At 42.9% G+C, this 23,543-nt stretch overlaps 1 protein-coding gene across 18 annotated transcripts in view; it reads left to right on the top strand.

Annotated features, from left to right (window-relative positions):
- Nucleotides 1-3: 3 nt before the first annotated feature.
- Nucleotides 4-23,543, top strand: part of LOC144068743 (G1/S-specific cyclin-D2-like) — a 29,011-nt gene continuing 5,471 nt past the window's right edge. The window contains exons 1-8 of one of the 18 annotated variants that reach the window (XR_013298289.1): nucleotides 4-348; nucleotides 433-570; nucleotides 674-990; nucleotides 1,069-1,206; nucleotides 1,345-1,459; nucleotides 1,848-1,914; nucleotides 9,718-9,779; nucleotides 16,742-16,952. Coding sequence is in view for 5 of the 18 variants with exons in the window: in XM_077593491.1 (XP_077449617.1) it covers nucleotides 155-348; nucleotides 433-570; nucleotides 674-990; nucleotides 1,069-1,206; nucleotides 1,345-1,445 (888 nt within the window). In the remaining 13 variants the exon portion in view is untranslated. Of the gene's footprint in view, nucleotides 349-432; nucleotides 571-673; nucleotides 991-1,068; nucleotides 1,207-1,344; nucleotides 1,770-1,844; nucleotides 4,023-9,717; nucleotides 9,780-16,741; nucleotides 17,148-17,726; nucleotides 17,943-20,611; nucleotides 20,772-22,954; nucleotides 23,104-23,543 lie in introns of those variants that run through there. The other 17 variants (XR_013298287.1, XR_013298285.1, XR_013298291.1 and 14 more) reach the window with 17 other exon arrangements.

Below are 23,543 nucleotides of genomic sequence, written 5' to 3'. Positions count from 1 at the left end.
AGTTGGTTTGTCAGTCATAACCCGGAAGCTACGACAAACATTTCTTGGCAGCTTCGAAAGAAGCCCATTTGCAATGAAAGTAATGATTAATTTAGCTGATATTTCGGTGTAAAAGGGAGTTTATTTGATTCGATTGCGTTCATGAATTTAAATCATGAGCAGCCCTGCAATGAGTGAAGATTTTACGGCCGTTTTCAATCCTCCGATGTCCACCACTCAAATTAAACAGTTTGACATATTGGAAGAAGCTACAGAACAACTAATCCTTTTTCAAGACTTCCACGCGTCATTTAGACTCTGTGAGAGAGGCTTGGACATCCTTACTCACGAGGAGAAAGAGGATGTGAGGTGATACTTTAAAAGTTTATACCTTTTTAAATCAGTTCACCTTGTAGTATCTGCCTATATTAAATTTTGCGTCCTCCCGATTAGAGGCGAACTAAAGGCTGGCTTTTGCATCGTGGGAATCCAAGCCTTGGCTGAACTCAACCAGTGGCCCGGTGTCCTCGATTGGGTTCTTCAGAGTTACGAGCATCAGGAGAACATACCGGCAAAAATTATGCTAATGTGGTGAGGACATTGTGATGTCATCGTGTATTTTCCTGCAAAAATAATGCTAATGTGATGAGGTCGTTGTGATGTCAGCATGCATTTTTGTCATCCTTTCCGGCAGCATTCTTCTCTACTCCAAGGTGGGTGAGCCCAAAGTGATGCAAGAGGCCACCCGAGCGTGGCTCGACAGTCCGTCAAACCGCAGACTGGACCGGTATAGACCGGTAGCAGAGCTCTATCTGCTGCATATCCTCCTGCCCCTTCGACTCACAGATTATGCCCGGGAGATTGTCACCGGCGAGGTGGGGAGTGCGGCGGCATTCACAGAAGCTCAACGACGGCTGGCCCTAACTATCATAGATGATGAAAGTGGGAAAACCGGGCAGGATGATAATGGAGACGATGCTTTAGTAATTACCAAAGGAGGCTCGACCAAAGGTGAGAACCCATCCGGTCCCATTGACACAGGATTAAACACTTGAAGGTGTATTTAGTATTTATTTTTTCCTTGCACAGGTTCCCTTCTTCAAAAGGTGGAGGCCCTGTTGAAGCTTTCCCATAGAAGATTGATGTCTGCTTCTGGATCTTTCCCATTCCATAAACTGATCTTGGCTGCCATCATTGTTTACATTCTTTTGCTACGCCTCGATCCAGGTTGGGTTTTATCTTCAAGAGTTGAAGTCACCTGAAAAAAAGAAAATTTAAATTGTGGCTTTTTCAGCTACAAAATCATACTTGTGATATTAATAAAAACATTTGTGCCCCCCCCCTTCCCGTTCATACGCTATGCAGCACTTCCGTCATCCTTCATGTGGATTTCCAGACTTCATCAACTTCTCCGACAGATGTGGAACGTCGCGGTGGCTCCGTATTCTCCAACTCGGAAAGAATGAACGTGAACTTAATTGTAATTTGATTTGTTATTAATCTAGTTCCTCGGGCCACAGCAAAAAAAATATCGTCTAAAAAGGAAATGAAAGTGTATAGTGTTGTTTTGTCATCGGATTGTCTTCCAGCTTTGTTGCATGAAATATTGTTTTTTTCCCTGTTTACTAAAAACACATGGCTCCCATTTCAGCCTCCGTTCAAATCAAAATTGCTCAAGTTGTCTAAGTATTTCTGGCCACTGACACCGGTAGACGTCCACATGAGTTAATCACAAGAGTCTAAGTCCACATTTGACAGTTATCGACAACATGGAAGCCTTCGCATTCTAAGTAATTATTTTTCCCCGCGTACGTTTGTTTGATTCACTTCATGTCACACTTTTGATGCGTTTTCTTTTTCCACAGCAGATTCACCAAACTTTATGGAAGGTACTAAAGAGTGAATGCTTCAAATCTCCATCTTCCTTACCTTCACGTACGTATTTTCATTTTATTTAAAAAAAATGCAGTGTCAAGTTGAAGTTTATAGGTGGTGCTCAAGAGTTAGCACATTTGTTTTACTACATGGCTAGGAAGCTAAGTACTACATACAAAGTGAAAGTCAACAAAAAGCTGCAGACCTTAGTCTAAATTTAAAACTAGTCCTTACTGTAAATGTTTTTTTTTTGTATGTATACCGTAAAACTTAATCCACTGACTGATTGCATACTGTAGCCTGTCGTCAGTTTGCATAGTCATCATATTTGGGTGGTTTTAAATCGTTAGCATAATTGGAGCGGGTCAAATGAAGACTTGGGAGCCAAATGCCAGCTAAATTGGAGTGAAAAGTCATACTATTGAGTCAATATTTTAGAGATTATAAAAAAACACTGCATTATGAAACCTTTTGATTTCATAATTTCAAATAAATTACCAGCAGACTATTTTCCAAGCTTAGAGTTTGGCTGTTATATTTGCTGTTATGGTAGACTGCACTGCTATAATTGCTGGTTTTTTTTGTTCTGTCACTGTTACGTTTATTTGGGTGAGCTATTGTATTTTTAAGTCAAAATGAACTCAATGCCTGCCATTGACAACACTAGATGCCTAATTTATTTAAACTATGGGAAACCGGCTGTGAATGCATACGTTTTTGCGCCATTTTGAAGATATTTTTAATCAAATAGCTTATCCAAAATTTTAGCTTTGACATGTTTATTGCATAGTGTTGCATGACCAAAAATCGACCATGTTTTCTAGCTGAAATATTTTATTTAGTATTTAATTTCTTCAAAGATTGACTGTCATTTGACCATGTATTCAACATATTGACAACAATAGATTTTATTGGAATGCGGGAATTATCTCAGAACTACAATCCACTTGAAGTGAACAGTTTCTCTCATTTTGTAACTAGAGAATATCATGTATCTTCATTAGACTGAATCATGAGCGCCAATGACTCCCAACGGTCGTCGGCGTGCGCCGGCAGCCTTTGCGACCACGCGTCGCCGTCACCTTGCCAGTGTTGACGCGTGTTTACCCCGTTGCTAGGTGAGCGTCCGCTGGAGAAAATGAAGCTTTTTTTTGAGTGGGGGTGTTGGCTTTCGGAGAGATCCCTTCGTCTCCCCTCACTCGCTGCATTCCAGACATTTCACTGGCGTCATCAATAATACCGCTTAACGTTGTAACAGCATGGGAAAATACACTGAGCGGGGCCACCATGTTTTTGTGCTTTTTTTTTTATTTGTCTCAACCGCAGCGCTGATCGACTGGCGCATCGTTCTATCGCTACTAGACCTTCAAGTCCAAACGGATTGGACGCCCGTCGCCGTCATTCCTCGCCAATTAAGCGTATCAAGTCTCTGGGTCGGTTAGTTTTAATGTTGTCAGTGGCAGCCAATGAGTGAAAGCAGCTTCAAATCCTTGGTCGTTCGTTGTTTGGGCACCATGGTCACATGTCATTTTATTCATCACAAACAAGTCGGACGCTTTCAAGCGTTTCCTTTCATGCTGATAAGGCTGTCGTAAATTCATATCAGTTTACTTTCACTTACCGTTGTAGTAGTCATTGAGTAAGCGCTGAATGCCGAGCTTGTTAGTCCACATAGGCAGCGCCCGCTTTGATATAACGGCCAGATTTGGGACACCCCTTCCAGAATAAATGTTTAACTTGGCGGCTAGCGTTTGATGAGGCCAGGCCGTCTATTCTAGTCAATGGCACCAAGACAATCTTTACAGTGTAAAAATTGTCTTGGTGCCATTGACAGGGGTGTCCAAACGGCAGCCCTTTGCCAGGTTTTTATTGGATCGCAGCAAATGTTGAAAATATCATTTGAATATGGCCTGCGCAAGAAGTTTAAATTCACATTCTGCTTTAGCACAAAAGGGAGCTAGTCATTTAAACCGGACCGGATTTTGAACCATAGCCAGAAAACTGTGGAATTGTAGAATTTAGTTTGACATCAGTTTTCTGTGTTCTGCAATGTTCTTTTCAGTCGTGTGAACATAAATGTATATATTTTGGAGTTTTCTTATACCTTTGGATTTTTGCATTTGTAGCCCGTGACACTTATAGACATTAAATAAATTTCAACTTGGAAATCTCCTGGAGGGTTGTTTGTCACTACTAGGCGTCCAATCCAATTTGACTGCAGGGTTGGTAGATTGAATATCTATTTCTGTCAATGCCAGCCAATTAAGTAAGGGTACACGGACATTTCGTCGATGGACACTTAGTCGCCGGACACTTAGTCGCCGGACATTTCGTCGACGGACACTTAGTCACCGGACGGTTCGTCGAACGGACAGTTCGTCGAGCAGACATATCGTCACCGGACATTTCGTCTACGGACAATTCGTCGCGGGACTTGCGAACGATTGTTTTTAAAATAAAAGGCAATAAATAAAATTATTTTATTAAAATTTTTATTAAAAAGAAGTCAAAAGAAATTCACAGATGGGAGTTTTTATTTTTCTTTATCAAAGAAAATAAAACAGCAAAACCTCGCTCGAGAACACAAACACGTTAACATTTAGGCGTGCACGAAACGGTTCCTACGTTGAGCGCTCCACGTTTGGAAAGACCCCAACAAGAATCAACGTGACATAACTCAGATGTCAAACTTTTCTTTACTTTATAAACTTTATTTTTCTTTAAATCGACGGTGGGCTAGGGGATACGGGTTAAGGTTAGTGGTTAGAACTAGGGTTAGGGGATAGTGGTTAAGGTTAGGGGATAGTGGTTAAGGTTAGGGGATAGTGGTTAAGGTTAGGGGATAGTGGTTAAGGTTAGGGGATAGTGGTTAAGGTTAGGGGATAGTGGTTAAGGTTAGTGGTTAGGATTAGAGTTAGGGGATAGTTGTTAAGGTTAGTGGTTAAGGTTAGGCGAACTGTCTGGTGACAAAGTGTCCGGCGACGAAGTGTCCGGCGACAAAGTGTCCGGCGACGAAGTGTCCGTCGACGAAATGTCCATGTACCCTTAAAATACATTCTACAATTGTTAATTGAAATGAAAATGGAAAAAAAAGCAGGGTGGCGGTTTGGTTTGGAGCTTGATGGGAGTTTTGGGTGGCTCTCACTGCGATTCCATGATGTGCGTCAGATGCATTCGGGGCGGAGGATCAAAATGCAGTGTGTGCAGAATATACGTCCAAATTCCGAGTCTCAATAAAGCCACTTATTCGCAACACCCCGCCCGTCCTTACCCTTCAGTCGGTGCCTTATCTGCCCTCGTTATCGTGCATTTAAAGGCTTGCCGCTTAAAGTACTTGCAAATCACTCCAACTTCCGCTCTTAACAGCCGTCTGCCACCTGTCTACGTATCAATCACACAGTGGGAATTAGCAAAAGTGGTTAACGAGCCGTAGAGAGGGCGGGGAGGGAAAAATCAAACAAAAAACACGTCTGGTTGCGACTTGTCGTGAGCGGCTCATCCGGACACGATCGGAACGTATCATAGTAAATCCTTGCCTGGCCTACCGTCAATTAAAATCTCCAGTGTGGAGGAATTAGCGGAATTGCACCCCGGGCCAAACGGCGCCTACGCATTCCGGCCGGCCGCTTTTATTTTGACTAGCTGCGAAACTCAAATATGGACAGTAGCAGTTAAGTTCACCCTGCCGTTTCCACCTTAAATAGCTCCCCTCGGCGACAAAGTCGTCCCCCTTTTGTTTTTTGAAGGGGCTCCCGAAGATTACTTTCAGCGAGGTGAGCATCCCTCGTCCAAGCTCTTTGACCTCCTTCCTGTTCCCACACAGAGCCTCCAATGCCAGGTAGCTGGCGGTGGCATTCCTGAAGCATTCCTCCACAGGGGAAGTTGCTGGGATAGGGATGAAACAATGACCCGCTCTTATTCAACGGGTTTAAGGTTCTGTGGGAAAGTCCGCCGTCGGGTTGAGGTGGGAAGGCCCGTGGAATGTATCCGCGAGATGCGCTGACAAGATGGAGGAGGTCTTCTTACGAGACGAGGCCGATAAAGCGCTTTGATGGAGCTGTGCTGTTTGCACATGCTTGTCGTGCTTTATTGTTTGGACGTTGATGTCGAGGGTTACTTACTCACTGTCCACATTTAATTGGCATTATCTGATCCATCTATACATGGCAATCAAAAAAGAAATTGGCAAACACTAATTGTAAGTTAGGATTTCTTTAACGTGCGCAACACTATCAAGAAATTTATTTAGTGATAAATATGAAGCCAAGGATCCAAAAACTTGGTGTAATTCGCAGATCATGAGTCTTGCACTGAATATTGAGTCGACACAGCTAAGAAAAAATGCCCAATAATTGCTAAGAACTGAATATTTTACCGTGAAAAATTCCTTTTCTGCGCCTTTAAATCTGATTCATTTTAAGTTTCCGGATACGATTGGGGCTGAAATAATTGGGAATTCCCAGTTACATTGTTAATAGTCAATTACCGGCAAAAAAAGCCCGTCTCTCTTAAAAAGACAAAGACCAACGTCAGTGTGAACACTGCCTTTTGTTTACACTGAGGCCAGTCGAGTGCCTGCATGTCGCGTCTATATGTGGCGTTTGGTTTTTTGGAAGCGCATGGAGTCACAAGAGCTCAACAGCGACCCGCAGGCTCGCCTTGCACCCTCTGATGTGGCGCCGAGATTTCCGTCCGAAAGGGTTCGCATTGCTCGCCGCTATAGTGCCTCAACTCGTGAAAATAAAATGTAGGCATTTTCAATGGCCTTTGGACTGACAGTCTTTTCAACCGCAAGCCGGCGATAAGTGCCCACACAGGTATTTTTGCTCGGGGGCAAGAATAGTGCTTATAGGTGGAACACATTAAATCAAAATCCCGACAGCCTCGCCACCTTTTTTTGGATCCGCCAAATATGGATTTGAACGCTTTCTGCATCATTGACAACGATAGATGTTTGTTTAATCAATTAGAACTGGGAGGCAGGCAGGATATGAACATCTTGATAGGTTATTGATATGCCCACACCAAGAATCGATATATATCGTTTTTAAAAGATGGGAGGCAATCATGAGCTTGAGATTAAAAATCAGTCCTCCCGGGTGTAAATGCATTTGACATCTCGTAAATGAAACATTCTCCTGGTCTGTAAGGTATGGCGGTTTTGACAGATTGGCCATGACTGTTCAAGAAAATATATTTTTAATTAGAACTAGCCTGTTATTTCTTAAAAGGGTTTTATCTTAAAATATAGATTCAATTTCTTCATGTACTGATAATTGTTGCATCGTTATCGTTAGCTTTATATCAAAAGTCTATAACCCTATAACCATTTAAGCAAGTTGTCCAGCTCCTTAAGTAACAAAGCATCTCCAATTCCGTTTTTGATTCATAGTTGACAAAACTAAAATATCTTCAGCTACTTTTAGTCTTGTAATCACGATATTGCTAAAAATAAGTCTGTTCATTCTGGGACATCTCTGCTATGCTGCTACTTCTTTGAGATTGAGTTTCTGATAAAGGCGCGACTCAAATGACACTCGGTACGATTCCTTTATTGTGCCCCTGCTTCTTGTTAAACCGCCTCTCATCTGCGGCCTGTCATGGCGGAGCAGAGGGATGACATCATACTGGTCTCGCGGCGGCGGGTAATTGGCCAGCTCTCCTCCTCCTCAGCGAACGGCCCGGGCCAAGCAGAACACACGAGTGGAGACGGGCCATGCGATTTAGACGCACGGGGTTTTTCCAGAACGTGTGACGGGGGCCTCGGTGCAAAGGTGGGGGGTGGGGGGATTGGGAGTTTTTTTTTAATGGTGAAACCGGCGGGGAGCCAAATCAGAGAGACGGCGAAAGGTCCGAAATAAATGGAGAGCCTCAATTCAATAGAAATGCGATCTCACGCGTGCCCCGGGCGCACACACCGTGTTTGATGTGTGCTACAATCCGCCGCTGTCGACACTGTATCACTGCGCCTTTTCTCCGCCGCGATTTAGAAAAAGAAGAAAAAACACTCAAAGACCCCTCGCCCCACACAATGTTCCGCTGCAGCCACAGTCGGCCATTGTTTGTAATATTCAAATGCTTGGGAAAGACGTGCACACGGCTTGACACGATGCATGCCAGGAAACTTAAATTGTCGTCTTTTAAACAGGAAAATGAACTGCTAAACATTCAATTTGCAGAGATGTCTTAAATTTGGCTTGCTTAGCTAGAATAACCAACTTTTAGAAAAAAAAATGGGTCTGCGATATATTGGGTATTTTAAGTCGTGCAATTCTCATTGTTTCATAATCAGTCTGAAATTATTTTAAATGACTTGGTGGTAGAAATAAACAAGACAGTGCCTGCACTTCCACTCACGTCCAGTAGTTAGCAGCACTTGGCAGTCGTGCCTTGCGCTTTGCCGAAAGGTGATCATGTTGACCAAATTGTGTTCTTTCAAATCGATATAAAGCCAAAACAAACGCTATAAGTTTAAACAAAAACTGCCTCAGTATTTTTCTCCTTAAGTAATGTTGCACAGTTCTAATTGGAATACGTTTTTTGCTCTGTGGTGATTAGTATAGATGCTTAAGCAATGTTTTTTACCTGCCATTTTCAAAAATATATCTTTGTTATTGACTTCTGTACATCTTTTAAGATGTTTTTTCTACTACAATGTCCAATTTTTATTTGTTTTTTCTAAAGTGATGTCCAAAAATCACAGTCATCATAAAGTGCAGTGCATCAGCTTTAATCGTATCGCCCTACTAGAGACTTTTTTTGCACACGCGGGTGTTGTCCAATTTGTGAGAAGAAAATACCCTGTGGGAAAGCCTGATTCCCGAGAGGGTGCAGTGGCGAACGTGTTGGCGCGTGCCTGGCTGCTTTGTCGCCCCAATGGCTGTTCCGCGCTATTGCTCTGCTGGTAGTTTTGTTGATATGGGCTCCTTTACCGTTAGCGCCTAATGTAACTGGGTCGTCTTTTCCCCAAAAATGAGTAAGCACCAAATAGAGCAAATAATGGGGATAAGCTGCGTTCGTAAAGTAGACCAATGTTACATATAGGTTGTGCAATTTAATGGCTGCACAACCGGGGCCAGCGTGGAAGGGTTCCCACGCTACGCTGTGTCAGCAGGTAGGCGCGAGGTATGCTACTAAAGAATCCAACCTGACCCTCAACATACTTTTTGTTAATGAGCATTTTTCTTCGGTCATTGTCCTACACTTTAGAAAAGTTGTTACTTTTAGTCGCCAGCTTGAGAAAAACGTCCCGTTTCTGTAGCAAATTGTTCAGTTGACTTACAATGTTACATGCCTGTCAACCTCGGCCAATTGCTCCCCTTATTAATGATTGACATTCCCCTTATTAAGCGATTAAACAAAGAACATACAAATGCAACGCGGCACATATTTACTCACAAAGAGCGCACTTAAAAGTCTAAAATTTTCTAAAAAGTGGACGGGGTGCCCAATCAGTATGGACTAAATTCAAGATTCTATAATGGTCGCTGTATGACGCTGTGGCAGCATATTAGCAGTCGACGATGATGTTTTCATCTGCTACCAGTGTGTGACGATCTGGGTTAGAATGGTTAAAATGAGATCGGTTTTACAAAAAAAAAGGACTCATTAAAAAAAAAATCCCGTACAAAAGTTGTTATACCACGTACACAATTTGAAACGATGAAAAAACGGGAAAAACGTATAAGTTGACAGGTATGATGTTGGGTTAGATTGACAGAATCGGCCTTTACAATTGAAATGAAGTGAATTTCTGTGACAGTGAAGAATTATGTATTGTGTATATACAGCCTTTGTTTAAAAAAAATGGAATTCTTGGATCCCAGTGGCAATTGTTTCAAATTTGTTCTTTCCTTTCCCCAGAAAACTTCACTGGATCACTCGCTGGGATGTATAGTGCACCACAAGGAGGAAATGATTTGAGGGTAAGGGAATGTTATCACTTTATCGCTCTCATGTGCGTTTCCCTCGCTGTCACGTATTTGTCCTTATCAGCTGAGAGAGAGACACATTTCACAAGTTGGTTAAAGAATGACACGTGTCCACGATGCACTTTCCATTTTGGCCTCTAATTGTGCCCCGAAGTCACTCGGCGGAACATCTGCTGTCATTGATGTCAATGCTACTATCGTGTTCACTGCCTTTAGCTTCCTGGACAAAAGTCCTTCCAATTTTGCTGCATGACGAGACATTATACGTTATTTTACCGCTGTTATTTTAACGCCTTGAATCTATATTCGGTATACGTCGACTTCTGAGTTAAGAGTAAGTCAAACAGTGAACTCGGAAGACCCCATCTGAGGGGTAGATTGACCGCGACCGCACCTTGAGTGCCTTGGCTGCTCCTGGCGTTTAGCTAACAGGCACATGTGTGGAAGCTCTCCTCCCACGCTTTGAATTTCGCACATTCCTCTACAATGTTTGCTTTTTTTCTGGGTCAACACGCTTGAATCTGACGCAGCTTTTTCCTCGTGTCTTTGCTACGAGCGCTTTGCCTTAAGAAGCGGTGCATTTTCTCTTTGCGCCGTCATTTTTTTTCTCCGTCGTCAAGGATTTGAAAGCCCGAATATTTATGACCCCACGGTCCAAGCATAAAAAGAAAGCCTTCCTTTGCTTTCATTTCCGCACACTGACAGTGGGAATCCTGACCGAGAGCTTGGTGCTCTGGCCTGGACTTCCAACCATAAGATCGGTCCTAACGACTTCCTGTTAGCGGCCATTGCGTAAGGCCTGGAAACAAAGACATCTTGGGTTGTCAGGGGAGAAATCACCCCCGCCTAGTCCACCCCCACATTTCCATGAGAATGGAGCGGACTGGAAACGGAGTACATTCAGATTCTGCTCTCTCGCACCCCAAAATATGAATACCCTATGGATACCCCCCCCCCCCCCCCCCCGCCTCACTGTACCATGTCGCCCCACTGTCATTTCCAATCGTAAAAGTAGGCCATGCCCACTTTGCAACGCTTCTACTCTTAAACGTTTCCCCTTTATTGCAATTTGACGAATTAGCTTGTCGCTCCGTTAGCATGCTCTCGGGAAGCACATCTTGCCCTTATATGTTGAGGTTGCAAAGTAGCATCTCCGCCGGAACTTTTGCTCAGCAGTCCTCCCCGGGGACGTGGTCTCGGTCCTGGGAAGCGCCGGCCTGCGACCGTTCGCTCGGTCGCAACTCCACGCCAAACAGGCGTTATGACCTTCTCTTTCTCACAGCAGTGTCCTCCATCTTGGTCCCAGACCCCCCCCCCCCCTCAACTGGAAAGAATTGTCTTCCAGTACAGTCCCAGTCTGCTTCAATGCGAGGCAGCCGCCAACGTGGGATTTGACTCGTGGGAACCATCGTGTCTTGTCACGATCTACCTCAAGACAAAACATATTTATCTGGTCTGGCCAGCTCGTTATTTAATTTACACCCGCAAGTTTTTTTTGCTCTTCTTGTGCCTCTGCTTGCTCGACTGGATTTGTTGCTGCGGGATCCAAACAGTGCTGCGCCCAAAACATACGGCCATAACAAATAATGGAGCAGAAATTTGATATATGATGGTAAGATCATTGCTTGAGGCTGTTGAAATACTTAAGAAACCGGCCAGGATGTCTCTACTCTACTCTTTCAAAGTTGGAGACGACAATGCTAACTTATTCTAGCATTTTTCCCTGGAATGTTACTGTACGTTCCAATCGAGAGTTGTCAGCTTTCTTGGCATCACCTGAATAGTCAGGGAGAATTGCTTAGATCTTTTTTTCCCAATTTTCCTACTGAATTTAATCAAGCAATGAGGCAAATTAGGTCCGGACCTCTACTGTGGCCCTCACAGAGGCCTCTTTATGCAGCCACCCGCCACCGGAGGCCTGGGGTTAGCACGCACGGCGCACCGGAAAAGACCAAGCAGCTCCCAGACACAATCCCTCCCCTTTGCTCCACGTTTATAAGTGACGTATCGCCTGGCCAGAGACCCTTTGAAAGCCTTCGAATTGCAAAGCCCCCCGATTCCACCCGCCCTATTTCCTCCGCTTTTTCTCTCAGGAGGGAAACGTAAGCGTGCGGGAGTGGAAACGTTGCCGTGTGCGCAACGGGAAGCGAGCGCGTGAAGAAAGCAAAGCTATTTGCGGAACAATGAGGCCCTTTTTGAGTGGGGGGTAAAAGTCACGGTGCCTTCTTAAGGGGTACCGTGTCTCGTCATAACATGCTGTGGAAACCTCCCTGCCTCCCGACTCTCAGCTGCTAGCCTTGGCTTTAAGCCTAGTGGTTACCGTGCTGGCATCGCTGCGCGTGTTCGAGTCCCGACCAGTTATGCTCAAAACATGTACCTTGAATTACCATTTGCATTGTAGCCCGCAGCTAAACCTGTTTTAGGAAATATAACTGTTGTTGTTGGTCTTACCCATGTTTGAGTCAGAAATGGGAGAGAAACGTGGTAAGTAGGTCGCGTTTAGGCAAAATGCACTCTAACAATGTGTGTTGTCTAAACAATGTCATGTTAGGGAGTTGAAGTTTTTTTTATTGGGAAAAAATGCCTTTAATAGCCTTAGTCTCGATTGTTTTTGTTAGAGACATGAAAGCAAAAGTAGTGTCCACGTTAGTTAGCTGCTTAAAGATCAGGTCAACTAAGTGCTTTTTTTGTCATAGAACGGGTTAAAATTATCCATTGTCAAACGCTAAAGTGTTCATTTAAACGTTTAGATGTCTTGAAATTTGTGGGACGTCCTTGAATTCACTTAAGGATAATAATTGAGAGGAATCAGGATAAGCTTTGTTGGATGTATTGTCGCCAAGCATCCAGCTGCAATGCACACTTGTCTTCCTATTAAACATCCGGTCCCTGATGGATTATCGCTCTCCATTGGTGTGACACACCCCAGCCAATCATCATCTTCCACTTGTCCACAGCTGCCACCTGAGCCCCTCCGCTGGAATTTTCCCCTTTTCCCCCTTCCTTATTCTATGACCACACATGCATACTTGATCACTTGTGACCGGCGGCCGCCGGCTCTTGGCCGCATCCATCCTGCCACATGCGAGTGAGGGGAGCAGAACAAAGCACCCCACTTCCATCCTCAGATGGGGTTACATAATCCACGTCCAGACACTGACTCGTAGATGTCTCGGTCTCCCTCGGACACGCTGAACGTGGCTTTGTGCCGAGTTCGGAGCGTGCCTAATCTGATCATTCGAGCAGACAAGGAGTCTCTTCACCCTTGAACAGTAAACTAGTGATGTCACGTGTCGCTCAATGACTTCATCCCATGCTCAGGAATTTGGAGATTGGCCTTGAAGTAAAATTAGATCTTTCCCATGGTTCAAATGAGACAAAAGTTTGAGGAAAATGTTTTTCCTGCTACCTGGAGTTCCTTTCACTAAATGGCTATCGATACTGATACTTGGACACCTCATACCTGTCAACTTCGGCCAATTGCTCCCCTTAATAATGATTGCAATTCCACTTATTAAGCAATAAAAAAAACTATATTACTCACATAGGGTGCACATAAGTGTTCAAATTTTCTTCAAAGTGGACGGGGTGCCTAATCAGTATGCACTAAATTCAAGATTCTGTAAATGTTGCTGTATGCTGTGGCATCTTGATTGTCTGCGTACATTGCTTGCTGATGCGCTATATTCATATAGTGAAAAGGCGGATATGACTGAGCGCGTGCGCATATCATGCTTAAAGCATGACAATATTAGCATTTGGTTTTCGTCTGTTACTGGTGATCGAGATGGTCCGAAATGGGTAAATTGAGATCGTTTATACAAAAAACGTACTGAAAAAAATCCCATACAAAAGTTGTTATGGCGTACACAATTTGAAATGCTAAAAAACGTATAAGTTGACAGGTATGACTCCTAGCAGAGTCCTGTTTGACGCTAATAGATATGCCGGCGCTAAATTTAGGCACTAGTTTCCCCAGTTCAAATGTGCAATTTTCTACTTTGGAGGTGAAGGTCATTACCGCGTAAGTCAACATGTTCCTGTGGCTGTTGTAGTTCTTGATACCTGTGGTGTCTGGAGGTAGAGTTTTGGTTCTGCATTGCTTCATTCAACCTAAAGGTTCCCGTAACCTAGTAGTATTGCATTTTGTCTCCGATTAATGACCCCAGAATTAGTGATAGTTATCAAAATGCACCCAAAATGCAATTGGGCGTTGCCGTATGTCACAAGTATCCATTTGCTTAATGGTTTTAATTCCTGAAGTTTGACTATGTTCAGTTCATTGTTTGGGATTAAATTGCACATCGGTAGATTTTTTTTAGACTGGAACTTCCAAGAATGTTTTTTCTTTGTTACTTGTAGTTCCTGTAGAGGTTGTTTCCGCCATTGCGGTCTTCGTTAAAGTCTTGGAGAGTAAAGATGGTCTTTTGTTGCAGACATGCGTTCTTCTGCCGCTCGGCCTCATCCGCCCGCTATCAACGGCGGTCTGGAGAATGCCTGGCAAGAATGTTCTTGGACGCATCTGCTAGCGAGCTACGCAAGCTGCTGAACGTCACGCTTGTGTACACATTTAAGGGCCAAGGTAGTGAAGGGAGGACCGGCGCGGAGAAGAAAACCCCTCTTGTGTTTGGAAGCGCCAGACGTAGTTGCGAGAAAGCAGAACCGGATGTTGCTATCTGTCCTCTCATTGTCCTGCTCCCAAATGTTGCCATTTTACTGTGAAGGATGACTTTGGGAATAGCTATAAACATTCCAAAGGCACAATGTGGGGGAAACACCCTATTTTTTTCCCCCTGTTCGTGTTGCTTTAAAGAGGCGGAAGCATTAAAGTTAGCCCTGTCGATAGAGGAAACGATAGCAAGGGGCAAGCTATTCTTTGCGGGAAAGTACCTGCGTGCCGCTTTTCCTGCACTCGTGGGACGCTCCACGCCTCGGCATTTGACGGTGCCCGTGGACATTTTTATCGCCTGAAATTCATGTTTGGGACTGCCGTATAATCAGTCCATGTGAACGCGGTGAGCAGAGAACACCATGTGACGCATAAACACAAGCGCCACTCTCTCCTCTTGACGTCCGCCACCGCTCGACGGGAGTCCCCGCCGCAGCATTCCATCCGTAGCGTCTTGGGCGCTACCGTCGCTTCATAAGCTGTAATCAAGAAACTCGGGCGCATGAAACGCTCCCCTAGCGCATCCTTTTCTGGCGCTTCCGGCTTTTTAAGAGCTTCCTTTCATCTGATTGGCCCGCTTCCAGGCGCTTGCTCAGGGGAAATTTGGCTTTGATTGGTCAGCGGCGACGTAACGGGAGCTCTAACCCAGCAATTTTCCACCCTGGGGGTTCGTGTTAGAGTTTGACAAAAAGGCGAGTCTTGGCTTTTTCACCGTCACGTTCGCATGTTGTTTTTGATCTTATGTACGTCAAATCCCAACATGCTATTATAGTATCGTTAATGGAGCGAAACGTTGTTAGAAATGGTCTACTTCTGACTGACTGTTTTCACCAATCCTGCAGAACTTAAATCCTGCCTTTTCCTGCCTTCTCTCTCATCTTTTCCTTCTCTTGCGCCCATGTGCAGGCCTCTCGTAGGCTGACTCCGCTGGTATGCAGCGGGAATCTTTGGATCAAGGTGATTTCACGCTCCTCCCCAGCTTTCCCAGCCCTCTCCGTTACCCCCGTTTGTGCGTTTTTATAGCGCGCGTGCTCAAATGGCCCCAACCCTGACACTTTTTTTGTTCCGCTTAACTCATCACCGCCAAGGACGCCCATTGACGTCCTATCCTTTCAAACCTGGCAGCGGATGTCCATTCAGTGGATGTCCTCTGGTGATAAACTCATTTAAATTGCCAGTAGAATGATGAAAACTTAACCTTGACTTTCTCTTCCTGTTCTCTCCTCTCCTAACAGCTCCACAGTGTTTTTTTTTTCTCCCCCCCCTCAATGAAACTGCATATCTCATTCAGGTCTTTGTTGGCGGGGGAAGGGGGCGTTCTGTAAAGAACCTCAGCTGTCATTCATGACTTTTCCCACATGATCAGAGGCAGATCGGGAGTGCTGTTAGCCCCAATTTCAATGAAATCCAAAACCACCACATGACTTCGGATCCTGATATTATTCTACATTTTTTTTCCTGGGGATAACTAATAATTAGCGCTGCTTTTTTAATATACATGTTCAAGCTTCACCTCCAAATGTATGGGATACAGATACAAAGAATTTGACACTTCATACTGATGTATTTTAAGAATTCAGACGTTAACATTTAAGGTGTAAGTAGAATGTTGAATATTTTGGTGGTCAGTGAATGACAAAGGAATTTTTAGCCACAATAATGCGCCAGAAGCTAGTGAGTCACTCTTTGCCTCTTCAATTGCTGCAAATAAATCAAGATAATCATTTTTTTGTTTTCTAAGCATTTGCTATGTATTACATATAACTCTTATAATGCCATTGACAATGACAGATTTTTTTTCCCCATTTTTTCAGTCTTTCATTGTGATTTTAAAGTAGTTTGTCACAATTAGATGTTTAAGCCATTTTGGCTTGGACAGTTTTCTCCCTAACTCTTAAATTATGTAATTATATAAAGTCAAGTAATTTAAAAAAAAATAAGGGGCAACCTGCATAGTTTTCTTAGTAACACCAATTCTAAAAATAAAATACAAAAATAGGGGAGCGTTTATTTTTCTTGTATTTATATTTCTGATTTAGAAACTGGATATGACTTGTATCTAAAATATTGTGCTTTTTTATTTTTATTTTTTTCATACCACCATTTAATGCAATTTGAATTGCTTGTCGAGCAATGGCGGCCAACGAGTAAAAATGGCTGCCAATAAGTATATACAACTCGTGCACGGGAAAGAGAATCGATTTGATCTAATGACTGTTATAAAATTTTGCAACTTTTATCGTCTTTCTCCCCCAAAACGACAGTTATTCTGCTCTTATTTTGATAGCCCTGACCGGAAGCGCCTCCTGTCTCCCTTGACGTTAGTTTGGCAGGCGAAAAGTTTTAGAAGAAGAAGAAGAGGACGAAGCGAAGCAGGGGGAAGCAAAGACTGGAAAACGTTGCATGCTCCCACCAGGGCACGACTCCTCCTGCACGCCGTGAGTCTTTTAACATCCCTCCATTTTTAAGTCACCGAGCTCGCAGGAGAGCGACGAGCCATGGACCTCTACTGCATGGAGTCTATGGTGGAGGTGAAAGCCGCGGCTGACCCGACCTCCTTCAACGATGACCAGGTCTTGACAAACCTGCTGACCATCGAGGAGCATTTCCGACCCCGGTGGTGGTACTCCCAGCAGGTCCAGCAGGATATTAACGCGCACATGAGGAGTATCCTCGCAGGTTGGATGCTCGAGGTTCGTCGCGCCTCCTTCATCCTCCCGAGCTAACGTGGCTAATTAGGTTTTTTTTTGTTATTAATGCGCGATGTCAGGATGTTTTGCTGGCCGACTTGCGACAATCGAGTCGGGATGAGTCACCAAAAAAAAAGCGTGGGAGCGTCGGAAATTCCATCAGCGAGAGACAATTCAGTCTCGTAAAGACGTAGCCTAGCAGGATATTTACTTGTGCTAGTGGTGTTAAAAAAGGCCTAATTGCCTCTTAAAAACTAGGCCGAAAGACATATGACAAGTTTACCGTAATTTACAGCCAAAGGCAAGTGACTTTTCATTGCACAAAGATAGTTTTTTTTCATAACGGGCAGGCGCAACACAGCGTGGCAAACAGCAACTTTTTTCGTCGTGTGGATAAAGAATGTAACATTATGCATCTTGTTTTTTTTTGGTCTGCACTGAAGTTCACGAACCATGGCGAGACCTACTTTTTAATGCTTATTTGCAATTTTCAACAACCAAATAATTGCCAGTTTTGCACTAACTTTAAGTTTAACCAGAGTATATTTTTCATGCATGTGTATTTTGGGGGGTCTTTTGTAGGTATGTGAAGCTGAAAAGAGCGAAGAGGACATCTTCCCTTTGTCCGTCAATTATTTAGACAGATACCTTTCCCTGATGCCCACCCAGAAGAACCATCTGCAGCTGCTGGGGGCTGTCTGCATGTTTCTGGCCTTCAAACTGAAGGACACCCGGCCCCTGTCTGCCGAGAGACTCTGCATGTACACGGAAAACTCCATCTCGCCGAATGAGCTGCTGGTAAATCGGAATCTCCACGCGTGAAGGTCTCACATGGCCCAGTTAATTTCACAGGAAGCTTCCGATTCTCCTGCTCCCTGCCAAAGAGAGAAGAGCGCGATGCCCTCTAGTGTTCACACTCAAACTCTCTGGAAATTGACTCTTTTGATAAGGCAGACCAAAGAGAAAGTCCTATCACATGGCTCTTAAAAAGCCCAGTTGAAATCCTTTCAATAAATTCATCGCTAGTAGACGTCATGATAGACGCCGTCGCGCACACGTTCCCTTTTATTGCCATTGAGGCGAGAGATGTCCGATAATTTGACCTGGGAGAGCTGGCAGCGAATTAACGAACGATCATTGGCTGCCAGGGGTCCCAATTCAAATGGATTGGAAGTCTATCACCTCAAAGGAAATAAATGAAAACGTGTGCAGGACGGTGTCTATCATGCTTGTACCTGTGGGTCCATTTATGGATGTATAAAATCATAAATTTAAAGGTCTATAGTCTTGGGTTCTGCTATAAAGGTATAAAGGTTTCATTTAATTAGGAACTAACAACTAGGTACTATAATATAGATTTCAAGTGTTAGTTGACTACTTGGTTTATGTAATAATCATGTTGATTTTTTTCCCCCCAGAAACCATGGAGATAGTTGCTAACTACAGTATAGATGTTAGGCTACTAGTTGACGATTTGGTTTCTATGTAAATCATGGTGTTCTTTTAAAACCAGAAAATCATGCTTTTATTTTTTAACTTAAACGATGTAAAGTCAACTAATTACAGTATAGATCAGTGTTTCCCAACCCTTTTCTGAGCTGTGGCAGACTTTTTGCATTGAAAAAATCTTAGCTGTCACCACCATCTGAAAATCTTTTCATTTAAAACTATATCCCCCCTATATTAACAATAGTCATTCTCATCAAAGTTTTATCACAAAAAACGCCAAAATGATTCAAAAATCAAATTTTTCACACTGACCTAATGTCACTAAAACTTGATGTCTGTGGACCCTGAACAACTTCCGGTTCGAGTGATGCAAAAATAATGTTTTTAATCGCATAATTTTATGATTTTTCTCCAAATATTACTTAAATCTCCATATATTACAATAAAAAAACAGAGTTCCCTTCGGCAAAAGTTGATGCCCTAAAAACCCAACAACTTCCGGTTCATGTTAAAGAAAAATGACTCACAATTTGAATCTTCTAATTGTAATAGTATAATCCACAATTTAACATTAATATTTTGTTTTTCACCTTGTAATAGTTAAATTTTAATCTCGTTACATTCATTTTTCTCTCTGAATATTATATTGTATGACTTCTTGCAATTACCCGCAGCACATTGGTTGGGAAACACTGGTATAGATGTTAGTTAACATAACCAAATACTCAACTGTTAGCTCTAGTATAGAAGTTTAGTTAAGCAATTGGTCTACTATTTGGTTCATACATAAATCATGTTGTTTATCAGTTTTATAGCTGAAACCATAGAATATGGTCATTTTATTTAAGAGGATTTGGGCAATTTGGAGGTCAACACTGTCTCAAAATGATTTGATTGTCAAAATAATTGATAATGGGTTAGTCGTTCATTAGGCGAGTAATCGTTATAATACGAATGTATACACAACTGCAATCTGAGGTCTTCTGCTGGAGACGTTTTGCACATATCACCATAAGTGATGATATTGCGTGTTTATCAAAGCGCTCCGATTAAAATATTAGCCAGTGTTAACAGCCCTCACAACTCACCTGACTTCCAGCAGTATATTTGTAGGAAGGCGATGGCTGACCAGGCCACGTCACATGCGAGCACAAAGGATGTGAGGAATGAGAAAGGCATGCCAGATAAGATTAAAGCTCGCCCGAACATTTCCGACACTTTCTGGCCTTCGATGGGGAATATCACCAACCTGAGCTAAAATTCCTGGATAACACAGAACAAATCAAGAGACCACATTTAGAATTCCAGCCCATGCCATGGAGTTTGATAGACATCCCATCACTCCAAATGGATCGGCTGCTCGAGATGACCTGAAAGTAGAATCAAATATCTTTTCTCCCCCAAAACTGAACTCTTGAATTTTTTCCCCAATTTTCTTCCGCGCTTGTGCTACAGTACAGTGGATTACTAATGATCAAATTAATCATCGCACTTTTTTGATTGTGAATTGTTTTGAGACATTCCCGACCTCAAAAGTTCGAGTCTTAAATCAAACATTCTCTCTGAAATGGTTTACATTTGAAGTTGAAAAAAATGGCAAAATTAAAAAAAAAACTAACTTCCTATTAATACTAAGTCAAATCTTGATAGCAGTGGCATCTTCATAAGAAGGCATGCATGTTTATTTATTACTCACTTCATTTTTTTTGTCTAGCTGTGTTCTGATGACTATGAATAAATAGCCACAATCACAGCCATGATGAAGAATGTTGGAAAACATGCAGGTTTTTTCTTGTAGACTTACTACTGTCACTCATTTTAACGACACTAATTACCAGAAAGAAATTGTGTATTGGGGAGTGTAAAATCTGAATTTATTTAGCTCACTGCTTGCCATTGACGGGTCTACATGACCAATTCCTTTTAACTGGGGTTGAGTGCCCGTTCCTTCAATGGAAAGCAATGAATGGAATGTTACCAAAACTAAATGTACTAATGTTAAGTTTTTGACTTTTCAGAATTGGGAATTGGTAGTTCTGGGCAAATTGAAGTGGGACATGGCCGCCGTCATCCCCAACGACTTTGTTGAGCACTTTGTGCGCCGGCTGCCGCTCCCCGAAGACAAGCTGCCGATGGTCCGCAAGCACACGCAGACCTTCATCGAACTGTGCATAATAGGTAATTTTAAAAACTAATTCAAAAGAAACAAGCAAAATTCCTATCCCACCCCTTTCCCACGCACACGCGCCCGGCATTCTATCTCCGTGAGTCATTGCTGACTAATGCGACCCATTTTTTGAAGTGGTCGGATCCCACATGCGGGCCTGGAAATCACCGTGGTTCCAATCCATCATGTGTGTTTGTGTATGTTGAGTGTTGATGGGTTAACTAAGTCAGGGTGACAATCCTTTGAAAATGCCTATTTGCCAATGCCTAAAGCTCAATATACTGCCCCCGCCCCCAAAAGACCTATTATGGAAGGCAATTGAAAGACCTATTACCTATTAAGTTATTTTTATTATTATTATTTTTTCTCTTACTGTCATCCTTCACCACTTCCTGGTTTCCCCTTTCATGGTTTTTTAATTATCGTGACCATATCTGGTCTACATTATGCACGGAATTTGAGGGATCACTGTACTTTATTTTGTAACATTGCCCACTAAATTATTTTTCACTAACAAAAATAATCAGGCCAACTTTGAACACAACAGAGCAATCTTAAAAAAAATAAAAAAATAAAAAAAATAAAAAATCTTCCAGTGCCATTGCCAATCATACGTTTGAGCCATTTAAACTAGAAGGGCTGGCAAAAAAATGAATTTTTGTTCATTCCCTGCCGTTGCTCCCAGGTCAAATGGATTGGGCGTCAATGGGAACCAATGTGTTAAAAAAATAAATTTAAAAAAAACTTGCCGAGAGGGAGGCAGTGGGATGCTCTGCAGGGAAAACATTGATAGTAACAGTAGTGTCTTGCAAAAGCTCAAATGTTTTTGGCTTTCTTTTTTTTATTTCAGTGAAATAGGATTAAGACAGTACAGCTTACTAAGTAACACACAGAATTGTATTGGCTCAATGTCAAAATTCATGTTGTCAACTGCATGTGAATACAGTGGTACCTTGAGATACGAGCTTAATTTGCTCGTATGTCAATTTTCTTGTAACTCAAACGAACATTTCCCATTTGAATGAACTAAAAACAAATTAATTCGTTCCAACCCTCTGAAAAAACACCAAAAACAGTATACTGGATTGGAAAAAAACGTTTTATTCTAATTCTGTTTTGTTCTAATTTGCCATTTATTAACAAAGTAACACTTAACTAGTGGTTTAATATTACTAAAATGTGTTGCTAAAATTATACGGATTTCGAAAGGGGGGGAGAGAGAGAGAGACGGACAGAGGGGGGGGGGGGCTTTTTGCACGGCAACGCGCTGGTAAAATAACATAAACAAATTTAAATGAACTTTGATTACAATGCAGACACACTCAAAAATAAGTTTAATCGAACCTAACATTAAACTTAATTCTAATTTTGTTTGACATTTTGATACCTTCTCCCGGTTTGGCTCTTTTTGCCCCGCCTCCACACTGACTTTCAGATGCAACCTATCGAGGGTTGTTTGCTTTTGTCTTCCCTTCTAAATATTCCAAAAATGATGCACACAAATGTCCTCACAATAGGAAAACGCACGACCACTTGCCAACAAGAAGTAGTATACGTATACGCCATTCGCACTGACTAACGGGGGAAAAAACACTGAAAAAATGCAACGCAGAGACATTACAGGAGGGAGTTGCTGGGAGAGAGACAGTGCCCATGATGTTCTTATGACTAGCATCTCGCGTCCGCTGTCTGATCGTATATCAAAATTTGTCTCGTATCTCAAGATAAATATTTGCCCGAAATTTTACTCGTATCTCGAATTGCTCGTATGTCGGGCCACTCGTATGTCGAGGTACCACTGTACATCTGTTTTATATTAGCATGTGCGGTGAACAGCTTGAAACACGTCAACTGTTTGAAATCATCCCTAATTTATGATAATATTGATCTTCAAATTAGCCTAGTAATAGTCTCAAATCTGAGGTGTTTGTTTTGACATTAGAAGTAGAAGAGGTGACTTTAACATAGCTCAAGCCCTTCATCGCAACAGTTACTTTGGGCCTGGAGTTGTTCCCCCGTTTTGTCACACAGTGATGGTATTAACTAGCATTCGCCATGTTCTGGCTACAACCGCGTAAGGATAACTTGATTGCAAAGTTAGAATTGGGTGTTTGCCAGGGTGAAAGGCCATGTTGGTTTGATAACCACAGCGACTGAAGCACCAATGATTATAAGGTGTTTATCCTTCAATCAGATGAGGAACTTGCCATGAAGCGTCCGTCCATGATCGCCAGCAGCAGCATGGGGGCCGCCATCTGCGGCCTGCAACTGGAAAACCACGACCAGAGGCTGACCAGAGACAACCTGACACAAAGGTTGGCCGCCATCACCAATGCCGAAGTGGTGAGTCTCTTGTTTATCCACCCGCCACGGCTATAAGGAGCTCCGCTAGCCCGCATTCTTGCGGTTGCGCACATGCAATTTGGCCTCTTTCGCAGGGGCGATTGCCCATCCTGCTGGAGTTGCAAACTTCCAGTTTTTGTTTTCTGTTTGTATTCTGTCAAAAGCTTGATTGTGCTGTGGAAAGTCCATTAGCTATATGCCCACCCACTAGAAAGCAGTCCACGCGACAGCGCCGGCCCATCAGGTTCCAATTAGACAGCGTTTCAAAGCAATGCCGGCCCCTGCTTTTCCACTTTAGTTCGCCAGCCGCCGACCGACCTCCGACGTCTGCTGCACACGCCACAAATGTTTATAGCTTCTTTACGCGAAGACGTAGACCGACCGGCATGAAAGAATTAAGTTGGTTTTTGTTAATTAAAATGGGCCTTTTTCTATATATG

This window comes from Stigmatopora argus, chromosome 23 (assembly GCF_051989625.1).
Source record: "Stigmatopora argus isolate UIUO_Sarg chromosome 23, RoL_Sarg_1.0, whole genome shotgun sequence".
NCBI lineage: Eukaryota > Metazoa > Chordata > Actinopteri > Syngnathiformes > Syngnathidae > Stigmatopora > Stigmatopora argus.
Note: the sequence above shows the minus strand (reverse complement) of the source record. Positions and strands in the feature narration are given on the sequence as shown.